The sequence below is a fragment of the Megalobrama amblycephala genome, linkage group LG19 (assembly GCF_018812025.1).
Source record: "Megalobrama amblycephala isolate DHTTF-2021 linkage group LG19, ASM1881202v1, whole genome shotgun sequence".
In the NCBI taxonomy this organism is placed as follows: domain Eukaryota; kingdom Metazoa; phylum Chordata; class Actinopteri; order Cypriniformes; family Xenocyprididae; genus Megalobrama; species Megalobrama amblycephala.
In genome coordinates this window covers 21,660,500-21,678,248 of record NC_063062.1, presented here as the reverse complement: position 1 = coordinate 21,678,248, position 17,749 = coordinate 21,660,500, and the positions used below count along the sequence as shown (strand labels likewise).

At 34.5% G+C, this 17,749-nt stretch overlaps 1 protein-coding gene across 4 annotated transcripts in view; it reads right to left on the bottom strand.

The window, feature by feature from the left end:
• The window catches only part of sema3ab (sema domain, immunoglobulin domain (Ig), short basic domain, secreted, (semaphorin) 3Ab), an 82,018-nt gene that overhangs the window by 8,680 nt on the left and 55,589 nt on the right, over positions 1-17,749 (bottom strand). For all 4 annotated transcript variants that reach the window (XM_048168205.1, XM_048168206.1, XM_048168207.1 and 1 more), the window contains 12 exons: positions 16,009-16,071; positions 10,206-10,325; positions 9,868-9,961; positions 8,396-8,515; positions 6,635-6,777; positions 2,861-2,975; positions 2,679-2,748; positions 2,383-2,527; positions 2,060-2,279; positions 1,861-1,952; positions 1,588-1,629; positions 32-189 (listed from right to left, as the gene is read on the bottom strand). In XM_048168205.1, coding sequence (XP_048024162.1) covers positions 32-189; positions 1,588-1,629; positions 1,861-1,952; positions 2,060-2,279; positions 2,383-2,527; positions 2,679-2,748; positions 2,861-2,975; positions 6,635-6,777; positions 8,396-8,515; positions 9,868-9,961; positions 10,206-10,325; positions 16,009-16,071 — 1,382 coding nt within the window. The remainder of the gene's footprint in view (positions 1-31; positions 190-1,587; positions 1,630-1,860; positions 1,953-2,059; positions 2,280-2,382; positions 2,528-2,678; positions 2,749-2,860; positions 2,976-6,634; positions 6,778-8,395; positions 8,516-9,867; positions 9,962-10,205; positions 10,326-16,008; positions 16,072-17,749) is intronic.

The following is a 17,749-nucleotide window of genomic DNA, read 5'->3' as shown; positions in this document are numbered from 1 at the left end:
GGTCAACATGAAACAGCATTCCTCACTGTACCTCTTAGCAGTTGGGAAGTATCGGGAACATTGTGAGCCATCCCAGGCACAGTAAGGATCACGTGCCAGACAGCACTCAGCGCAGGCCTTTCCGTACACGTCACAGCGATGCAGTGGCATCTGAGAAACCCCAATGGTGGATCCAAGATAGAGTTGTTGCTGTAAAGATAGAGCAGAGAGATTGAGACTTCCTTGAAACAATGAAAGCAAACTTTTTATGGTCTGTTGTGGTGTGATAGCTGAGTTAATGACTGTTTCACTGAGGATACGGGAACTTTCTCGGGGCTTGTACGCAGCTGTTTAATTATATATCGCTTCAGATAACCTCTCAGTGTCTGTTTGATTATTCACACCGTCTAAAGGAGAGCTCACGCTGCAGTCCTGAGTGTAAAACCAGCTGGTGTGTGTGACACTGTGTGTGTATGTGTGGCCTCTAATGGCAGTACCTTGTGTTGCCGTGTTGTGTGAGTGACTGTGACAGCAGCCCCTGCTCTGCGTAATGTAGACTGAGGTCAAGCAACGTGTGTGCGTGTGTTGGGGTTTTTGGTACATGATAAATCTGGCTGGTCAATATCACCTCTGTCAACAAAATGCAGTGTGGCATGGAAAGTTCCCTACAAAACTATCTTAGCTGATCAGTTGACTCTTTTTCAAAAGTCTCACATGCTAGGCTAGTTCTGCCCTTGGGTGGTCACCTGACTTATTTGGTCTTATTGTGAGTGAATGGTATCCATGCACAAATCATGATCTATCAAGCAGTTTGTACATTTTGTACATTTAACCAACTTAAAACCACAAGTATGCAAAAATCACAGATTCCTGGCCTTAAAAATCAACCAACCAATCAACCAACCAACCAACCAACCAACCAACCAAACCAACCATCCATCCATCCATCCCCATCCATCCATCCATTCTTTTAATACTTTGCTACAAAACATTGCTATTTCAAATAAATAGACCACAATTTCCTCAAAAATATTAAGCAGCAAAACCATTCTCAACTGTGTAAATAATAAAATAATAAGATAAAAATGGTATTTGAGCAGTAAATCAGCATATTAGAATGATTTCTGAAGGATCATGTGACACTGAAGACTGGAGTAATGATGCTGAAAATTCAGCTTTGCCTTCACACAATAATAATAATAATACATTGAAATAGAAACTAGTTATTTTAAATTGTAATGATATTTCACAATATTACTGTTTAACTGCATTTATGATCAAATAAATGCAGCTTTGGGTAGCATAAAAGACTTCTTTCAAAAACATCACAAAATCTTACCGACCCCAAACTTTGGAATACTTGATTCATCAGTGTTAGAACAAGGGTAAGAACAAATGTATGTACATATGCACCTGTGTTCTGTAAAGTATTAGGCCTGTTTCGCTATTTTAGATTCACTCTGTTCCCTGCACTTCACCTATCAAACCAATTATGTTGCTCAGTCTTGCCTAATGGAATCATGTTCAATGCCGCCACATATAAAGAGCTGCTTTCACCACCTTTATTGCATTAAGGGATCAGTTGTTTGCAGCTCTAATAATACATACCTGCTTTGTGGAGAGCTCCATGGCAGTAATGGCTGTTGGTTCCTGTAAAAAGATATATATACTTACATATTGTTTATCACCAAAATATTACAAAATATATCTCAGTATGAAAAAGGGTGAAATTGATAAAAGTCTATAAATAGTGCCTTTGGAGTGTTTTTGTGGAAAAACGCTACATCGCAGAATGTACAGTAAATTGTTTTCTAATGGGAAAAAAATACTACTAATAAAGCTATTAGGAATAAATCAGTATAAAAGACTCTATAAACGCACTCTGAACACAGTCATCTCTTCCAACAGGACTTCCTCAAGGTCATGCCATGTTCCTCTAGGGATTGAAACCACCTTTAGAACTGTGCCCATGTCTATGGTAGAAAAATAACATGATTAACTTGTGTTTTGCATAAAAAAACATGCTAAAAAAATCATATAAATCACATGATTTAATTCTACTGATTATTATTCTACACACCAGTGCCAATAAACATGACATCATACTGGCCGTCCTCTGCCTCTACCCTGTCCACCACTATCTGAGTGAACTGGTAGTCAACATCAGTTTTGATTATGATTGGACGGTTGTTGATGGGGAACACTGGGTTGTACATGGCCGGATGGCTTCTGGCAAATGTGATAACGTCGTCAGGAAAGTCCTTTGTTGATTCAAAACCATCAAACGTTTTGCTGGGGCACTGTAAGCATTCAGGAGAACGTGTGTTAAAATCAAAGCAGGCAATTCACTTTCATTTGAAAAGTAAATTGTACATTGGTATCGGCACTGATTGGCCGTCTTACCGTGCCAGGTCTTGGGTATGGAACTCTACCCAAAAATGGTACCCATTGGTAGTTGGGTCCATCTCGGTGGGCATACGGGCCCAGAAACACCCTCCTGATATCTGCCATACTGTACATGCATACCGCTGAGCCCTTAAAGATATTACTGTAAACCAGAGAAAAAAAAGTAAAGAAAAAAGTTTTCACAGGTTCACCTTTAGGGACTTAAGACACAATTATCATGCTTTGAATGCAAAAAGACAATAGGCAGGCAGGCTTTTGACTGGGAATTTGGTGTAAATTGGATGTATTAATACCTGGATGTTGTAAATACAGCATAGATAATAGGGTTTTTAGGATCCTTGGAGCTCATGAGAAAAACATCCTCTGGAAACAATCAAATACAATTTCAGTCACAGGCAACTGTGAGTGGCCAACTAAATACTTCAAAGTAGAGCACAAGAGCAAAATTTGAAGGTACTGTAATAGGGTCACTTACGTAGTTCATCAAAGTGTGTGTCGATGCCGTTCAGGCCAGGAACGGAACAGATTAAACGAGCCTTTAGGAAGGTGGTCCATTTGTTCACCAAACTCCTGTGGCCTCCAAAGTCGTTCTGTCAAAAACAAATTAAAACCTACTTGTATCATCTTACTTCACATTTACTTCAGAGAAGCCAATGTGTGAAAGAATATCATTAAAGGTTTAGTTCACATTCAAAAGATAATTAGCCCAAGCTTTACTCACCCTCAAGTCATCCTAGGTGTATATGACTTTCTTCTTTCTGATAAACACTCTCTGAGATATTTTAATAAATATTCTGATGCATCCGAGATTTATAATGGCAATGAACAGGACCAATGAGTATGCACTGAAGAAAGTGCTTCCATCCATCATAACTGTACTCCACATGGCTCCAGGGGGTTAAAAAAAGGCCTTCTGAAGCAAAGCGATGCATTTGTGTAAAAAAAAAATCCATATTTAACAAATTATGAAATAAAATATCTAGCTTCCGCCAGACCGCCTTCTGTATTCAAATTACGAAGAAAGTATAAACTGGCGTCATGTCAGTTACAATTTTCCATAAGTTGAATAGGGAAGGCTGCAAAAAGTGAACTGCAAAAGTTTTACACTTTCTTCATACGATGAATACAGAAGGCGGTCTGGTGGAAGTTAGATATTTGACTTCATAACTAGTTAAATATGTTTTTTTTTTTTTTTACACAAACGCATCCCTTCAGAAGGCCTTTATTAACCCTCCGGGGCAGTGTGGAGTATATGTTTATGATGGATGGAAGGATGCAACAGGATATTTATTAAAATATCTCAGAGAGTGTTCATTAGAAAGAAGAAAGTCAAATACACCTAGGATGGCTTGAGTGTGAGTAAAGTTTGGGCTAATTTTCATTTGAAAGTGAACTAATCCTTTAACACTACTTTTTTTTTTTTTTTTTTTTTTACATTTTCAGAGTTATATGTTGAGTGTTGCTTGTCCATGCAAAACTGAACTAGTTCTGAAATTCAAATTTAAAGAAAATTCAAAGAAATTCCTATAATCCCAATAAGTGTAAGTTTTACCAATAAAAAATAAAGTTTGTTAATACAAACTCTGAATTATAACTTGACAACTGCATTTGAACATTTAAGCCTTAAAGGTGCCCTAGATTATGTTTTTAAAAGATGTAATATAAGTCTAAGGTGTCCCATGAATGTGTCTGTGAAGTTTCAGCTCAAAATACCCCATAGATTTTTTTTTAATTAATTTTTTTAACTGCCTATTTTGGGGCATCATTATAAACGCGCCGATTTTATGCTGCGGCCCCTTTAAATCCCGTGCTCTCCACCCACAGAGCTTAACAAAGTTTACACAGCTAATATAACCCTCAAAATGGATCTTACAAAGTGTTCGTCATGCATGCGGCATGCATGCGTCGGATTATGTGAGTATTGTATACTGTTATATTGTTTACTTCTGATTTTGAATGAGTTTGATAGTGCTCCGTGGCTAACAGCTAATGCTACTCTGTTGGAGAGATTTATAAAGAATGAATTTGTGTTTATGCATTATACAGACTGCAAGTGTTTAAAAATGAAAATAGCGACGGCCCTCTTGTCTCCGTGAATACAGTAATAACCGATGGTAACTTTAACCACATTTAACAGTACATTAGCAACATGCTAATGAAACATTTAGAAAGACAGTTTACAAATATCACTAAAAATATCATGTTATCATGGATCATGTCAGTTATTATTGCTCCATCTGCCATTTTTCGCTATTGTTCTTGCTTGCTTACCTAGTCTGATGATTTGGTTGTGCACATCCAGACGTTAATACTGGCTGCCCTTGTGTAATGCCTTTTATAATATTGGAAACGTGGGCTGGCATATGCAAATATTGGGGGCGTACACCCCGACTGTTACGTAACAGTCGGTGTTATGTTGAGATTCGCCTGTTCTTCGGAGGTCTTTTAAACAAATGAGATTTATATAAGAAGGAGGAAACAATGGAGTTTGAGACTCACTGTATGTCATTTCCGTGTACTGAACTCTTGTTATTTAACTATGCCAAGATAAATTCAATTTTTCATTCGAGGGCACCTTTAAAGATTTATAAACTAGTGTAGATTTCTTAGAATACCATTACCTGTTAAATTTCTTTGAACTAAAATTCTGTAAATTCTTGTGGGGCAATGCCAATTTAATTCAAATTTCAACTGAAGTTGAAACTTACTACTTGTGTTTAGAGATAATTCAATGTGAGGTATCATTTGGTAACACCTTTTTTGATAGTCCACTTTGACATTCTACTAACTATTAGTAACTTTGCAACTACATGTCAACTACCAGTCTTTAGTGTATTTATGCTCCACCAGTCTACTAATACTAAAAGAGAGTTAGAGGACATGTAGTAGCAAATTAATGAGACCTAGTTGACATGTTTTTGAAAAGTTACTATAGTTATATAGTAGAATGTCTAAAGTGGACTGTCGAAATAAAATGTAACCTATCATTTATTTCATATTTTATCATGTTTCTTGAGGTGCACTTATAATGCACTTATAATGCAAGATTTTTACATCAAAAACTGTCATCATTTAGAAATTTAGTGTCTCATTTAAGATACTTTTCAACACTTTTCAACACTTTTTACAACATTTTACTATTACAGCTGCCGAGATCAACTAATTGTGGAAAGTGTTGATTACAGCATTCTACTGAGACATTCAGATAATTAAAAAAAACAGCCAGCCTTGTGCTGATGTATTAATTTCTATTACATAATAGAGTCATTTTGGCAACTTTGTTGAAAAAAAAAAAGCTGCTATTAAACCGACAAGGAAATTTTGAGCTCAGAAACTTGCAGTGTTTTTATTGTGCCATGACATCTTATATGTCATAATATCAAGAAAAATTAGATTTCTTAATCTATGACCGATTTAAAGTAGATGCAATTCAACATAACTCTCAAAAAAATCATCCATTGCACAGATTATTATTGATACTGATCATTTGAAAGAGGTGTGAGCATGTGTATTTACTCACACATTTTACACCAAAACCTGGCAGTCGGCATGTGAAACGCATGAGCAATATAAACAGTCTGGATTGATCAGCTCTAATTAGCAGGGCTGGAAAATGCATTGCATAAACTAAACATACACTCTGCATAATGAGACAATTGTCTGCACCAGTGAAGGGAGGATTCCAGTCATACCGGAATACCGAGCAAGCTGTAATTGAGAACACCTTTCTACCGCTTCAAGCTGTAGACTCGCACTTGAGCTGAACGAGTCTGCCAAAGTCTCACATTTTCTCCACAGAGGAGTCTTTGTTCTCTTGCCTGATGGCTCCTGTGACATTTTAGGCATCTCTTAAGTTTCACGGTGGGGGGTGAGAGCAAGGCCGCAAAACAGCAGAGGTGAAGCCTAATGCAAAAACACTGGCTCTGGCCATTCTCCTACCTGTCTCGCCACCATGAGAAGGAGAGGAATGGAGCAAAGGTTTGTGTGTATGCAGCTTAGCAAAGAGAAATCTCATGATATGAAATCTTGTTAATATTTCAATTGTCACTTGTATGTAAAGGAATCTTTTTGGAGTTTTGCAAAAAAAAATTTAGGAAGAGGCACGATTTTCCAATGAGCCTAGGTTGCATCTGGGATAAAGTTGAAACATAACTGATAATTCCAGTCTTCTGAGCTATAAAATGAGTTTAGATGTGTGCGGATCAGCCAGTGGAGTCATGTATATGGGGTGTGCGAGGAGTCTTTGTACCTTGCATAGCTGTCCGATTCTGGCATGTGTGGCTTTGCTGATTTGCTCCCCATCAATGGCGTTCTCTCTAAAGAACAGATAGATCTTGTCATCTTCAGGGTTGTCACTCTCTGGGATGAGATGCACGCTGACAAACCTAGGATCTGGATGGACAACAAACAAATAATTTACCCAAAACTAGCGTGGACCAATAAGGAAGAGAAGCACCTAACCCTTGTTGTAAGCCTAAACTTGACATAAAATGTAAACTTGTCACTCAAATCTGACTGGTTGATTGGAATGTTGTTCCAGGATCAACACAGATGTTGATCCTGGAACATGCTGCACTTGGTGAAATCAGGTTCTGCCACACATATGCCACACAGTATGATGCAAAACATGTTCACTGGAGGCAAAGGCATTTGTTTACTCTTTAATTCAGTAGTTGACAAAAAGAAGTATGAGGAAATTAGGCTATTTAGTATATAATCCTAATTCACACATACATGTTAGCACACAAGCTGTGAGGTGATGACATTGATAACTTTGTTTTTGTTTTTTCAGATTAAAAATCCAGATTTTTTGGTTAAAGAATTCTCTCTTTCTCTCTCACACATATAACTGCACATTTGTGTGGGTAGTTCATGCAAAACATGACCATAAAATATTATTTTTATCAAGATGTTGCAACAAAATTATATGTCCTGTATAAAGTTTATATTTCCTAGTAACCATTCCTTTAAAGTTTTTATGTTTATGCCTTTAAAGTTTGTATGTTTATGTTTTTATGTAATTCAATTTCATGGAAGCTGGAGATGAGATATAAAGTCACAATTATGAGACATACATACATACAAACACAATTACCTCTTTACTGCCTTATTTTATTTTTTATTTTTATTATTTTTTTTTTTTTTACTTTAAGACTTTCACACTTTTTTGCTTTCAATTAAGGTCAAAACAAACACACACACACACAGACATATATATACAAAATATAACACTGTGTGTGTATACATATATATATATATATATATATATATATATATATATATATATACACACTGTATATTTATATATATTTTTATATGTATAGCATATATATATATATATATATATATATATATATATATATATATAATACAGGTTTTATATGTCTAATGTACAATTACATTATACATATAAAAATGCTGTTCAAAATAGTACGATTTTTTTTAACTGAAATAAATTAATGCTTTTATTCAGCAAAGATGCATTAAATTGATCAAAAGTGACAGTATAGACATGTATAATGTTACAAAAGATTTCTATTTCAAACAGATGCTGTTCTTTTGAACTTTCTATTAATCAAAGAATCCTGAAAAAAATTGCTTTATGGTTTCCACAAAAATATTAAGCAGCACAACTGTTTTCAACATTGATAATAACAAAAAATGCTTCTTGAGCAGCAAATCAGCATATTAGAATGATTTCCGAAGTATCATATGATACTGAAGTCTGGAGTAATGATGCTGATTCAGCTTTGATATCACAGGAGTAAATGACATTTGAAAATATATTAAAAGAGAAAACAGTTTAAATTGTAATATTGCTATTTTTTCTGTATTTTTCAAATAAATGTAACCTTGGTGAGCATAGGAAACATTTCAAAAATATTTTAAAAAATTTTGAACAGTAGTGCATGAGTATCAAGTATACTGATTTACTTGCATTAATTTTAAATATATAAAAAAAGCCATGAGTACTGTGTGTTAATGTATTGTTGTTTTTTAAATGTCTCACCGTTGAGCCATCTGGAGTCGTGCTGCTCTGTTCTGATTGGATGGTGCTTGCCTAAAGTTCGGAAAATGGCAAAGTCCCGGCCCATGAAGTCCGCTGATGTCCCAGCATACAGTTCCCCATCTGATGATCAAACACGCAAATTAAAACTCATATTCAGGATGGTTAATGTGAGTTCAACGAGGATGGAAAAAATATATATCAGGGGAAGAGAGGATCTAGTTCAATCTCAGTTTTTGTAAACTTTAATAACGGCTCAGGTGAGGATTCAAAGAGGTGTGACAGTCAACACTCGCAGGCAATTTCACGCACAGGGATGGCATGAGAGAATGGGACTGTTTGTGTGTGTCTGTATCATAAGTGACCTTTAATCTGAGACGAGAGATTTAACAGTAAAACGCTCTGCAGGTAGAGCACAAAACCAGAGGAACAGTCTGCACCGGTCATCTTGAAGAGAGACCATTAATCAAGGGTGTTGAGTTTCCATCCAGAACACATGAACCAGAGCAAAACATGCGCTGGATTATGCACTGCCACACACCAAATACGCACACACACAGAGAGAGAGAAAGAGACAGAAAGAGACCTATAATCATTTTCACTAACTAACCAAATCTTCTTTATGTTCTGTTTATAGTTTAATTAATTTCTCAGAGTGCTAAATAAACCAGCTCATTGAAGCATAACAAAACTGCTATTGAGAAGAAAAACATGTTCTCTCTTTCTCTCCAAATAATTATATTATCAACATAATTTGAGTGACAGGTTGAGATGAAAATGATATATGAATTTCAGTTATTATAGGTATTATTATTTACTTTTTTTTCAGTCATGAAACTATTTCCAGATTTAAATTAGATTTTGAATCCCAGATTTTCCAGTGTGGTTTAATACATGGACCCCGCTAAAATAAAATAATAATTTATATAAAAATATTTTTTTTAATATATTGTTATAATATTCTAATAATATATAGTGATATTGACTTTATATATAATTTAGAGGAATTTATAAAAATATGTATTATTATTTTTTAGAAATAATACAAATGAACACAAAATGATGAAATAAGTTCAGAGTGAAGAAATATAGTAAAATAAATAATTATATTATTGAATGAGTCAGATACCAACATCAGTGTTTCAGTGTTTTTCCACTGGTCTTAAATTTGACCATTGATATATTTATGTAATAACCTATTACTTGCTTCATTTTATGGATATCTGACACAAACATCTTTCAGAGGGGCAATGGACCTAGTCATGTGACTATTTAGTACACCACCCATGTTAAAAGTCAAGAAAACGTATGATTCCAATTTATAGTTTAAATAAAATACATCAACAACCCTTTTAAGACCTTTCATATTAAATTTTGGTCACAGATGTGACCGGCTGAATTACACTAAATTTATATTATCAATTGTTCATTTTCAGCATCTGTCACTTCAGCATCACATTTCCTCACACACTCACCGATCAGCATGGAAGCAGTCAGCAGTTTGGGGTCATAGGGACTCTTTCCACGGCCATTTTCAAAGTTTGATGACCCTAGCCGAAAGATGTTGTCCTGGGTAGAAACAAGCACATAATCAATCTCATGCAAATCCACAATGAAACATTCATCAAATGTCCCTTACATTTCACCCTTAAACACTTCTTGAAGAAGGCTACTCGGTGACTCGGTAACAGGGAGGAGAAACTTTATGATTCATTTTATGATCTGTGACCTCTAAATAATCAAAAATGAGATAATAATGTGACAGAATAGAATAGCCAAAAAACTGAAAGAATAACTGATGTGATGTGTTCACCTCCGGGCGTTTGCCCACTTCCACATAAGCACAGACGGGATGGAAGGCTCCTGTTCCACACACATACAAGTGCGTCTGATTAAACGGCTGCAGAACCTTTATGAAGTTAGAGCACTCCTTCTGCAGAGAGAGAGAACGAGTCAACATTTACTGAATTTATGATCAGAAAACAAGCCAATGTTTGACCAACAGGAACTTCCAAAACAACACCTTGAACTTGACAGAGAGAAAAGCAAACTAAACCCATGGTGTATCGGCATGTCTTGATTCACAGTCGTCACTGCGTTCTCAGATAAATAAACGCATCCCATCTGTGTCAACAAATGGCAACAGACACAGACAGCTTATCACCTACACACACACGGACACACACACGTTGGGTTTCCATGTTTTATGGGAACTTTCCATAGACATAATGGTTTTTATATTGTACAAACTGTATATTCTATCCCCCTAAACCAGGGGTCGGCAACCCAAAATGTTCAAAGAGCCATATTGGACCAAAAAAACAAAAAACAAATCTGTCTGGAGCCGCAAAAAATTAAAAGCCTTATATAAGCCTTATATGAAGGCAACACAGGCTGTAAGTGTATATTAGCTATATTAGCCTACTATCAAAATGACTAAGTAGGCTACAAATACATAATGAGGTATTCCCGAGGTATATATTTAAAAACTGCTGAAAGCTACAGAAAAAAGAAGCAAATGGATCGGTGCAATTCACAGAAAGAGCTGGACTCCAGCAGAGAAACATGGATTTGCAGTTATCATTTTGTGTCAAATTGTTGGATTTTGAGGTAAAATCATTCCATATATATTGTATTGTTATATATTATGTTGACAAATCATCTATTAAATATTTTCCATCTTATATTCTGCATAATTGTGCGTTTTAAAATAAACACTGACAAAAACTATACTATAAAACTATATGTTTTAGGGATGGACAATATGACGATATATATAACATTGATATAACGTTAAGTAATTACGCGGATTTAAACCTAAGTTACCTATATTGTAGTTATATAAAATATTCACAGGCAGATTTGCTTTATGTATTTCCTCGGCGTCAAATCAGGCACATATAAATGTCAGGAAACACGACTCCTGGCTACATGTCAATATCCATGGATTAGGTTTATTTGACAAGTTGTAAGAAACACTTTCGAGTCCAACCTTTAGTGTAATTCGTTTGTTTTTACTCGCGTTTTCGCAGTTTCCTCTATTAAATCCAGTCACGCAGCAGGTTCTTTTGCCAATCGGTCCAGCTGAGGGAGCGCGCTTTCGGCGGGAAAGTGACGTCGATGGCTATGACGCAAATCTTCGTTGACAGAAATGTTGAAATTTAATATTTATTATACACATTTTTACAGCATTGAAAAACGTTAAGAATGTTTGTGTCATGTTTGTCCTCCTACATAAACCATATGAAAACAAAAAATATATATTTTTTCCATTTTAATACATTTTTGAAAAAGCTCCAGGGAGCCACTAGGGGGGCGCTAAAGAGCCGCGGGTTGCCGACCTCCGCCCTAAACTAACCCTACTACCCCATCACAGAAAACTGTCTGCTATTTTAGATTTTCAAAAAAAGATAATTCTGTATGATTTATAAGCTTGTGGGGACCAAAAATTTACTGGTATTACTTGTGGGGACATTTGGTCCCCATAATATAGGGATTACCAGGACCACACAACTGCCCAACACACACACACACACACACACACACCCCCACACACACTAGAAAGTATTTGGACACTTAAGGGTACACTTAACGTCTGAACAAAGTGCAAAATAGCAAATAAGTTTGACTACATTCAAAAGATTGGGGTCAGTAATTAAAAAAACAATATCAACAACAACAAAACAAATCAATACTTTTATTTGTTAAATTAATCAAAAGTGACACTCATATTTTTACAAAAAATACATATTTTTCAAATAAATTCTTTTGAAAAATCCTGAAATATCAAGTTTTTTTTTCGTTTTTTTTTTTTTTTTTACTAAGCAGCAGTTATATTTCATAAATTCATAATATTACCTTTTTTTGCAGTATTTTTTTTTAATCAACAACCTTTGTGAAATTAAGACTTCAAAACATATATATAAAAAAAACTTTTTAACAGTAATGAAAATGGATAGAGTATTTGTGTACTTTCTGGTTTTCAACATAGTTAGTGGAACATAGTTAATGAGGTGACCTAAACCTGTCATTATTCTGCTATGACACCTGTGTGAACTTGAGGGGAACTGACTTACATCCACTAATAATTACCTTCAAATTATCACCTTTTTTATATGGCCCACGCATAAGTTTATGTTGCATGACCATATGAGTTTATTACACTGTCATCTGTGGAATGACCCAATAATTTGTAGTTCTATAATACTGCATAATTCCTCTATTGATTGTGTCAAATGTCATTTCTGTATGCGTCAAAATCCTGCTCTCTCACACATGCAGCAGAATTCCACACACAGCGGCACAGCTGACCATCACACTCCCACAAAGCGCTTTATTAAAAGGAAAATATTACAACAGCTGGAGTTGTTTTTCAGCAGGGTGTTTAGTGCATTTGCAGGGAAATCCTGTTATGGGCGTCCAGAGCTCCCCAGTGGCCTATACTCTCAGGGATAGTGTGTGTGTACGTATGTGTTTGTGTTTGTCAGATTCACTGTAGCATCTGAGCTGGGATTTTGCCTATGGAAATGTGTGTGCGTGTGTTCAGAAGCTCCTCAGTTGTGTTAAAGCCACGTGTCTGAGCAAGCCTCATCTGGAACGGACTGAAGTGACTCATCTGATGTGGAAAAGGTTTACAGAAATGTATGACAACATATAATACTTGACTCAAAGATCTGGCTTTTGTAATAGCTGAAACTAAATCTGTATATAAATGAAACAAACAAAAAAGTAATTCTACAATCTCCTAACCAAACTCATTTGCAGTGTTGGGGAAATTAAAAAAGCATTATAATATTGCGTTACTGCCTAAAAAAGTAACTAATTGCTTTAGTTACTTTTTATGGAAAGTAAAGAATTACATTACTTTTGCGTTACTTTTTCTCATCTGGGCTGGGTTGTTTGTTTTTATAACAACCAAAAAGTTCTATTTTTGGCAAATGTAAAGACCCTTTCACACCAAAAGTGAAATGAATAAGCCTCAGGCTGAAGGAAATACAATTTCATGACTGTACAGTAGAGGGCGCAGCTCAAACAAGGCTATTAACAAGCCATTCTGGAATACAGAAGAATAGGACGCAGGAGAAGAAGAAAATGAGTAAATATATGTTCACAAGAACTACAATAACCATATTCACAGAGCGCACACAACGCCTCGGCACTTACGATTTCCCTCAACATGGGGACAGGAGAGGTGTCAGTCAATAAATGGGAAAAACAAAGTAACTTGAATTACTTATTTGAAAAAGTAACTCAGATATTTTGTAAGTTACTTTACTAGTTACTTAAAAGTAATCTATTTACGTAACTCACATTACCTGTAATGTGTTACCCCCCAACACTGCTCATTTGTAGGCTAATTTCCGAAAAAAAAAAAAAAAACTTAATTAAAAACTTTTTTAAACTGACATGTTTCAGCACACAGGCCTTCATCAGGACAAAAACACATGGTTTTAATTCAAATTTAAGTTCTTCTATCAAAATGTTGCTGGTTTACCTTTTTTATAGTGGTTTGTTATTTCCATGCACCCTGTTTGATAGTGAAATTGCACAATAACCAATGGGAAATCAGTTTGTGATCTTGCTACTGAAAAAAAAAAAAAAGACTTTAAAAGGTTGCTTTGTCCATGAACATGGTTTCGACCAAACCCTATCTGTAATCTAAAGTAATGGAAATAAAATAAATAAATTATTTATTTCAGAGTCCACAGATGCATTTAAAACTAACAATTTAACCTAACATGCAGCACCGCTGTCAGCATAAATGGGTGTTTTTGTGAAGACTGTGTCTCATGGGCATTGATCTCACTCTTTTTTTTGTTTCTTACAAATTGCGTTTGAGATCCTTCAACATAACCAGCAGTTTTCTGCCTTCATCGTCCCTCAAAAGGACCCTAAATTGACATTGTCCCACTTCACTTCAAACAAGCTTGAGTCAACCTCTCTTTGAGAAGACCAAGTCTCAGTCAATCTGTCTCTTTTCACCGGCACCCCTCTCTTCACATAAAAGCCATCTTTCAGTGAGTACCCCGCTATTCATCAAGACCATGTTTACATCAAAATCTCACACAATGCATGTTATTGCAATTCAAATAAGAGCCATTGAGAACCAACCAACCTTATGGTTTCTTTATGATGCTAACCGGGCCGAGGGACGCTTTCTATGGCTCTATATGTTAAAGGAAAGAGCCTCGGGCAGGATCTGTATTGGAATTTATGAGAGCAAATGGCAGCTATGCCTGGAAAGTGTTTACACACCGTTGTCCCACAATTCAGTGATTTGTTTTTTTTATTCATTATTTCATTGACATCTGCTGAGCTGATCTTGTGGGAGAAACTTTTAACTGTGTTTGTGAAGGAAAAAGACGGATGACAGACAAGCTCAGCTTTACCTTTTCAGAACAAGCAGTTCCTGTCAAAAGCAAACCTATCATGTCTTGTTTTTGGATCTATCTCAATTTCATTTACTTTCAATAAAAAACATAATGGAAAATGTTATTTTACTCTTTTGAAATGTGATGTACAATATGTAGACATAATGTATAATAGGGATGGGGTTGGTAAGTCTCTTATTCTCACCAAGGTTGTATTTATTTCACTAAAAATACAGTAAAAAAAAAAATGTAATTTATTCCTGTGATAGCAAAGCTGAATTTTCTGCATCATTACTCCAGTCTTCAGTGTCACATGATCCTTCAGAAATCATTCTAACGCAGTATGTTGATTTGGTGCTCAAGAAACATTTCATATTATTATGAATTTTGAAAACAGTTGTGCTGCTTATTATTTTTGTGGAAACACTGATATATATATATATATATATATATATATATATATATATATATATATATATATATATATATATATATATATATATATATATATATATTTAGGATTCCTTGATGAATAGAAAGTTCAAATGAACAGCATTTATTTGAAATATAAATCTTTACTGTCACTTTTGATCAATTTAATGCATTCTTGCTGAATAAAAGTATTAATTTCTTTAAAAAAGTACTTGCTGGGGGTCTTACTGATCCCAAACTTTTAAATAGTAAATGTACTATAATGTTCACAATACAACGCTCCATTGAAAGCGAGTTGTTCATAAATTGAATTAAATATAAATTAAAATATGACTGCCCACATTTACATATCGTCTATTATTCAGATGGCCCTAATGATAAAAGCGGTAATTTACAAACATGACAGAAAAAAGGACATAAGCAAAAACAGGCTATTTCATTCTAAAGGTCAGAGGGAGGGTGGGAAATTATCATTACTACTGTTTTTGGTAAAAGAAGCATTGACAAAGATTAAAGTGAAAAATTCTTGTACATAATACGGCCCTTTTAAAACATTATGACAGATAATAGTTTTATTCAAAACTAGAGTTTTATGTAATCATTTAGTCTCATCTTGTTGAGTTTATATATCACACATACAGTAAAAAATTTACTACAAAGTGAGATATATGAGAGATGAACCAGAGAGAAGTGGAATGGTACAGACAAACAAGCAATTCAGTGCATTGGTGAAGTCTATCCGACAGATCTCAGAGTTGCAGAGAGGACAGAAGAAAGAGGATGGGAAAAAAAAATAAAGCGAAAAGCACTTACCTGGACGTCCTTCCCAGCCCACTTGCATTCATCTCGTCGAGAAGGTGAAGAAGGCCAAGATATCTACCAGTCAGACAGAGAGAGAAAGAGACAGAAAGTTAAAGGGGAAAGAATATTTTATTTTGATTTATTTAGGAAATACTGGTTGTATACTCATATTCTATCTCTTTTTTCTTCTTTTTCTATGCTCTGGTTGTCTATTAAACCTCAGAGACCTACAGTAGCAACCTACTCGTTTAAAGCTAATAAATACTACATCCACTAAAAATGGGTTAAAATTACATACAGCAGCAGTTCACTCACTGAAATGTAGCATAGCAACAAGTTTAGCAGGAAAATATTTACAATTTGAATCCTCCAGCATGCCAAAGTCATACACTTCACATCAAAGTCACTGTTTACTGATGCCACCATTTTGGATCAAATTTAGCAATCTTCACAAAGTATTTGAAATGCAATTATATATGTTTATATAATTATATAACATAATTTATTTCACACTTTATTTCTCAACATGTATCGTAATTAAAAAAGGGGACATTACAAAAAATATATTATTAAATGCAACAGTGGTCAACAATTATTATTGTTACTCATATATGAGAGGCTATTATTCAGTAGATCATACAAAAATATTCCACATGATTTTCAACACAGGAAACTTCAGAGCATCTCAGAAGATGGCAATGAGATTCAACCTTTACTGAGAATACTTTTATATCAAAGCAATTACACTGTAGGCCTCTAAATATGCAGTTTCACCTACTTTACTGGAGGGCCAGGAATATTACAGGGCTGATGAAGAGAAATGCCTTCAGATGAACATACACTATCATACGGAAGAGGATTAGGGCCAAGCAATAATAAAAAAATAAAACCATCTCGAGATTAAAGTTGTTAAATTTCGAGAAAAAACTCGTTAAATTTCGAAATAAAATGTTGAGAATAAACTCATTAAATTATGAGAAAAAACTCGTTAAATTTCAAGAAAAAGTCGAGATAAAATGTTGAAAATAAACTCATTAAATTACGAGAAAAAACTCGTTAAATTTCGAGAAAAAAGTCGAGATAAAATGTTGAGAATAAAGTCATTAAATTACGAGAAAAAAGTCGTTAGATTATGAGAACAAATTCGTTAAATTATGAGAAAAAAACTCGTTAAATTTCGAGAAAAAAGTCGAGATAAAATGTTGAGAATAAAGTCATTAAATTACGTGAAAAAGTCGCTAAATTATGAGAACAAATTCGTAATTTAACAAATTTTTTCTCGTAATTTAATGAGTTTATTCTTAACATTTTATCTTGACTTTTTTCTCGAAATTTAACAACTATTTTTCTCGTAATTTAACGAGTTTATTCTCAACATTTTATCTCGACTTTTTTCTTGAAATTAATGAGTTTTTTCTCGTAATTTAACGAGTTTATTCTCAACATTTTATCTCGACCTTTTTCTCGTAATTTAACAAGTTTATTCTCAACATTTTATTTCGACTTTTTTCTCGAAATTTAACAACTTTAATCTCGAGATTATTTTTTTTTATTATTGCTTGGCCCTAATCCTCTTCCGTATTATCAAAAGTTTGGGTTTGGTAATTTTTTATTTAGTTTTTTTTTTTAAATCTCTTATGCTTATCAAGGCTGCATTTATTTGATCAAAAAATACAGTAAAAATAGTAATATTGTGGAAAATTAATAGAAATTGAAATAATTGATTTCTATGTGAAAATATTTTAAAATATAA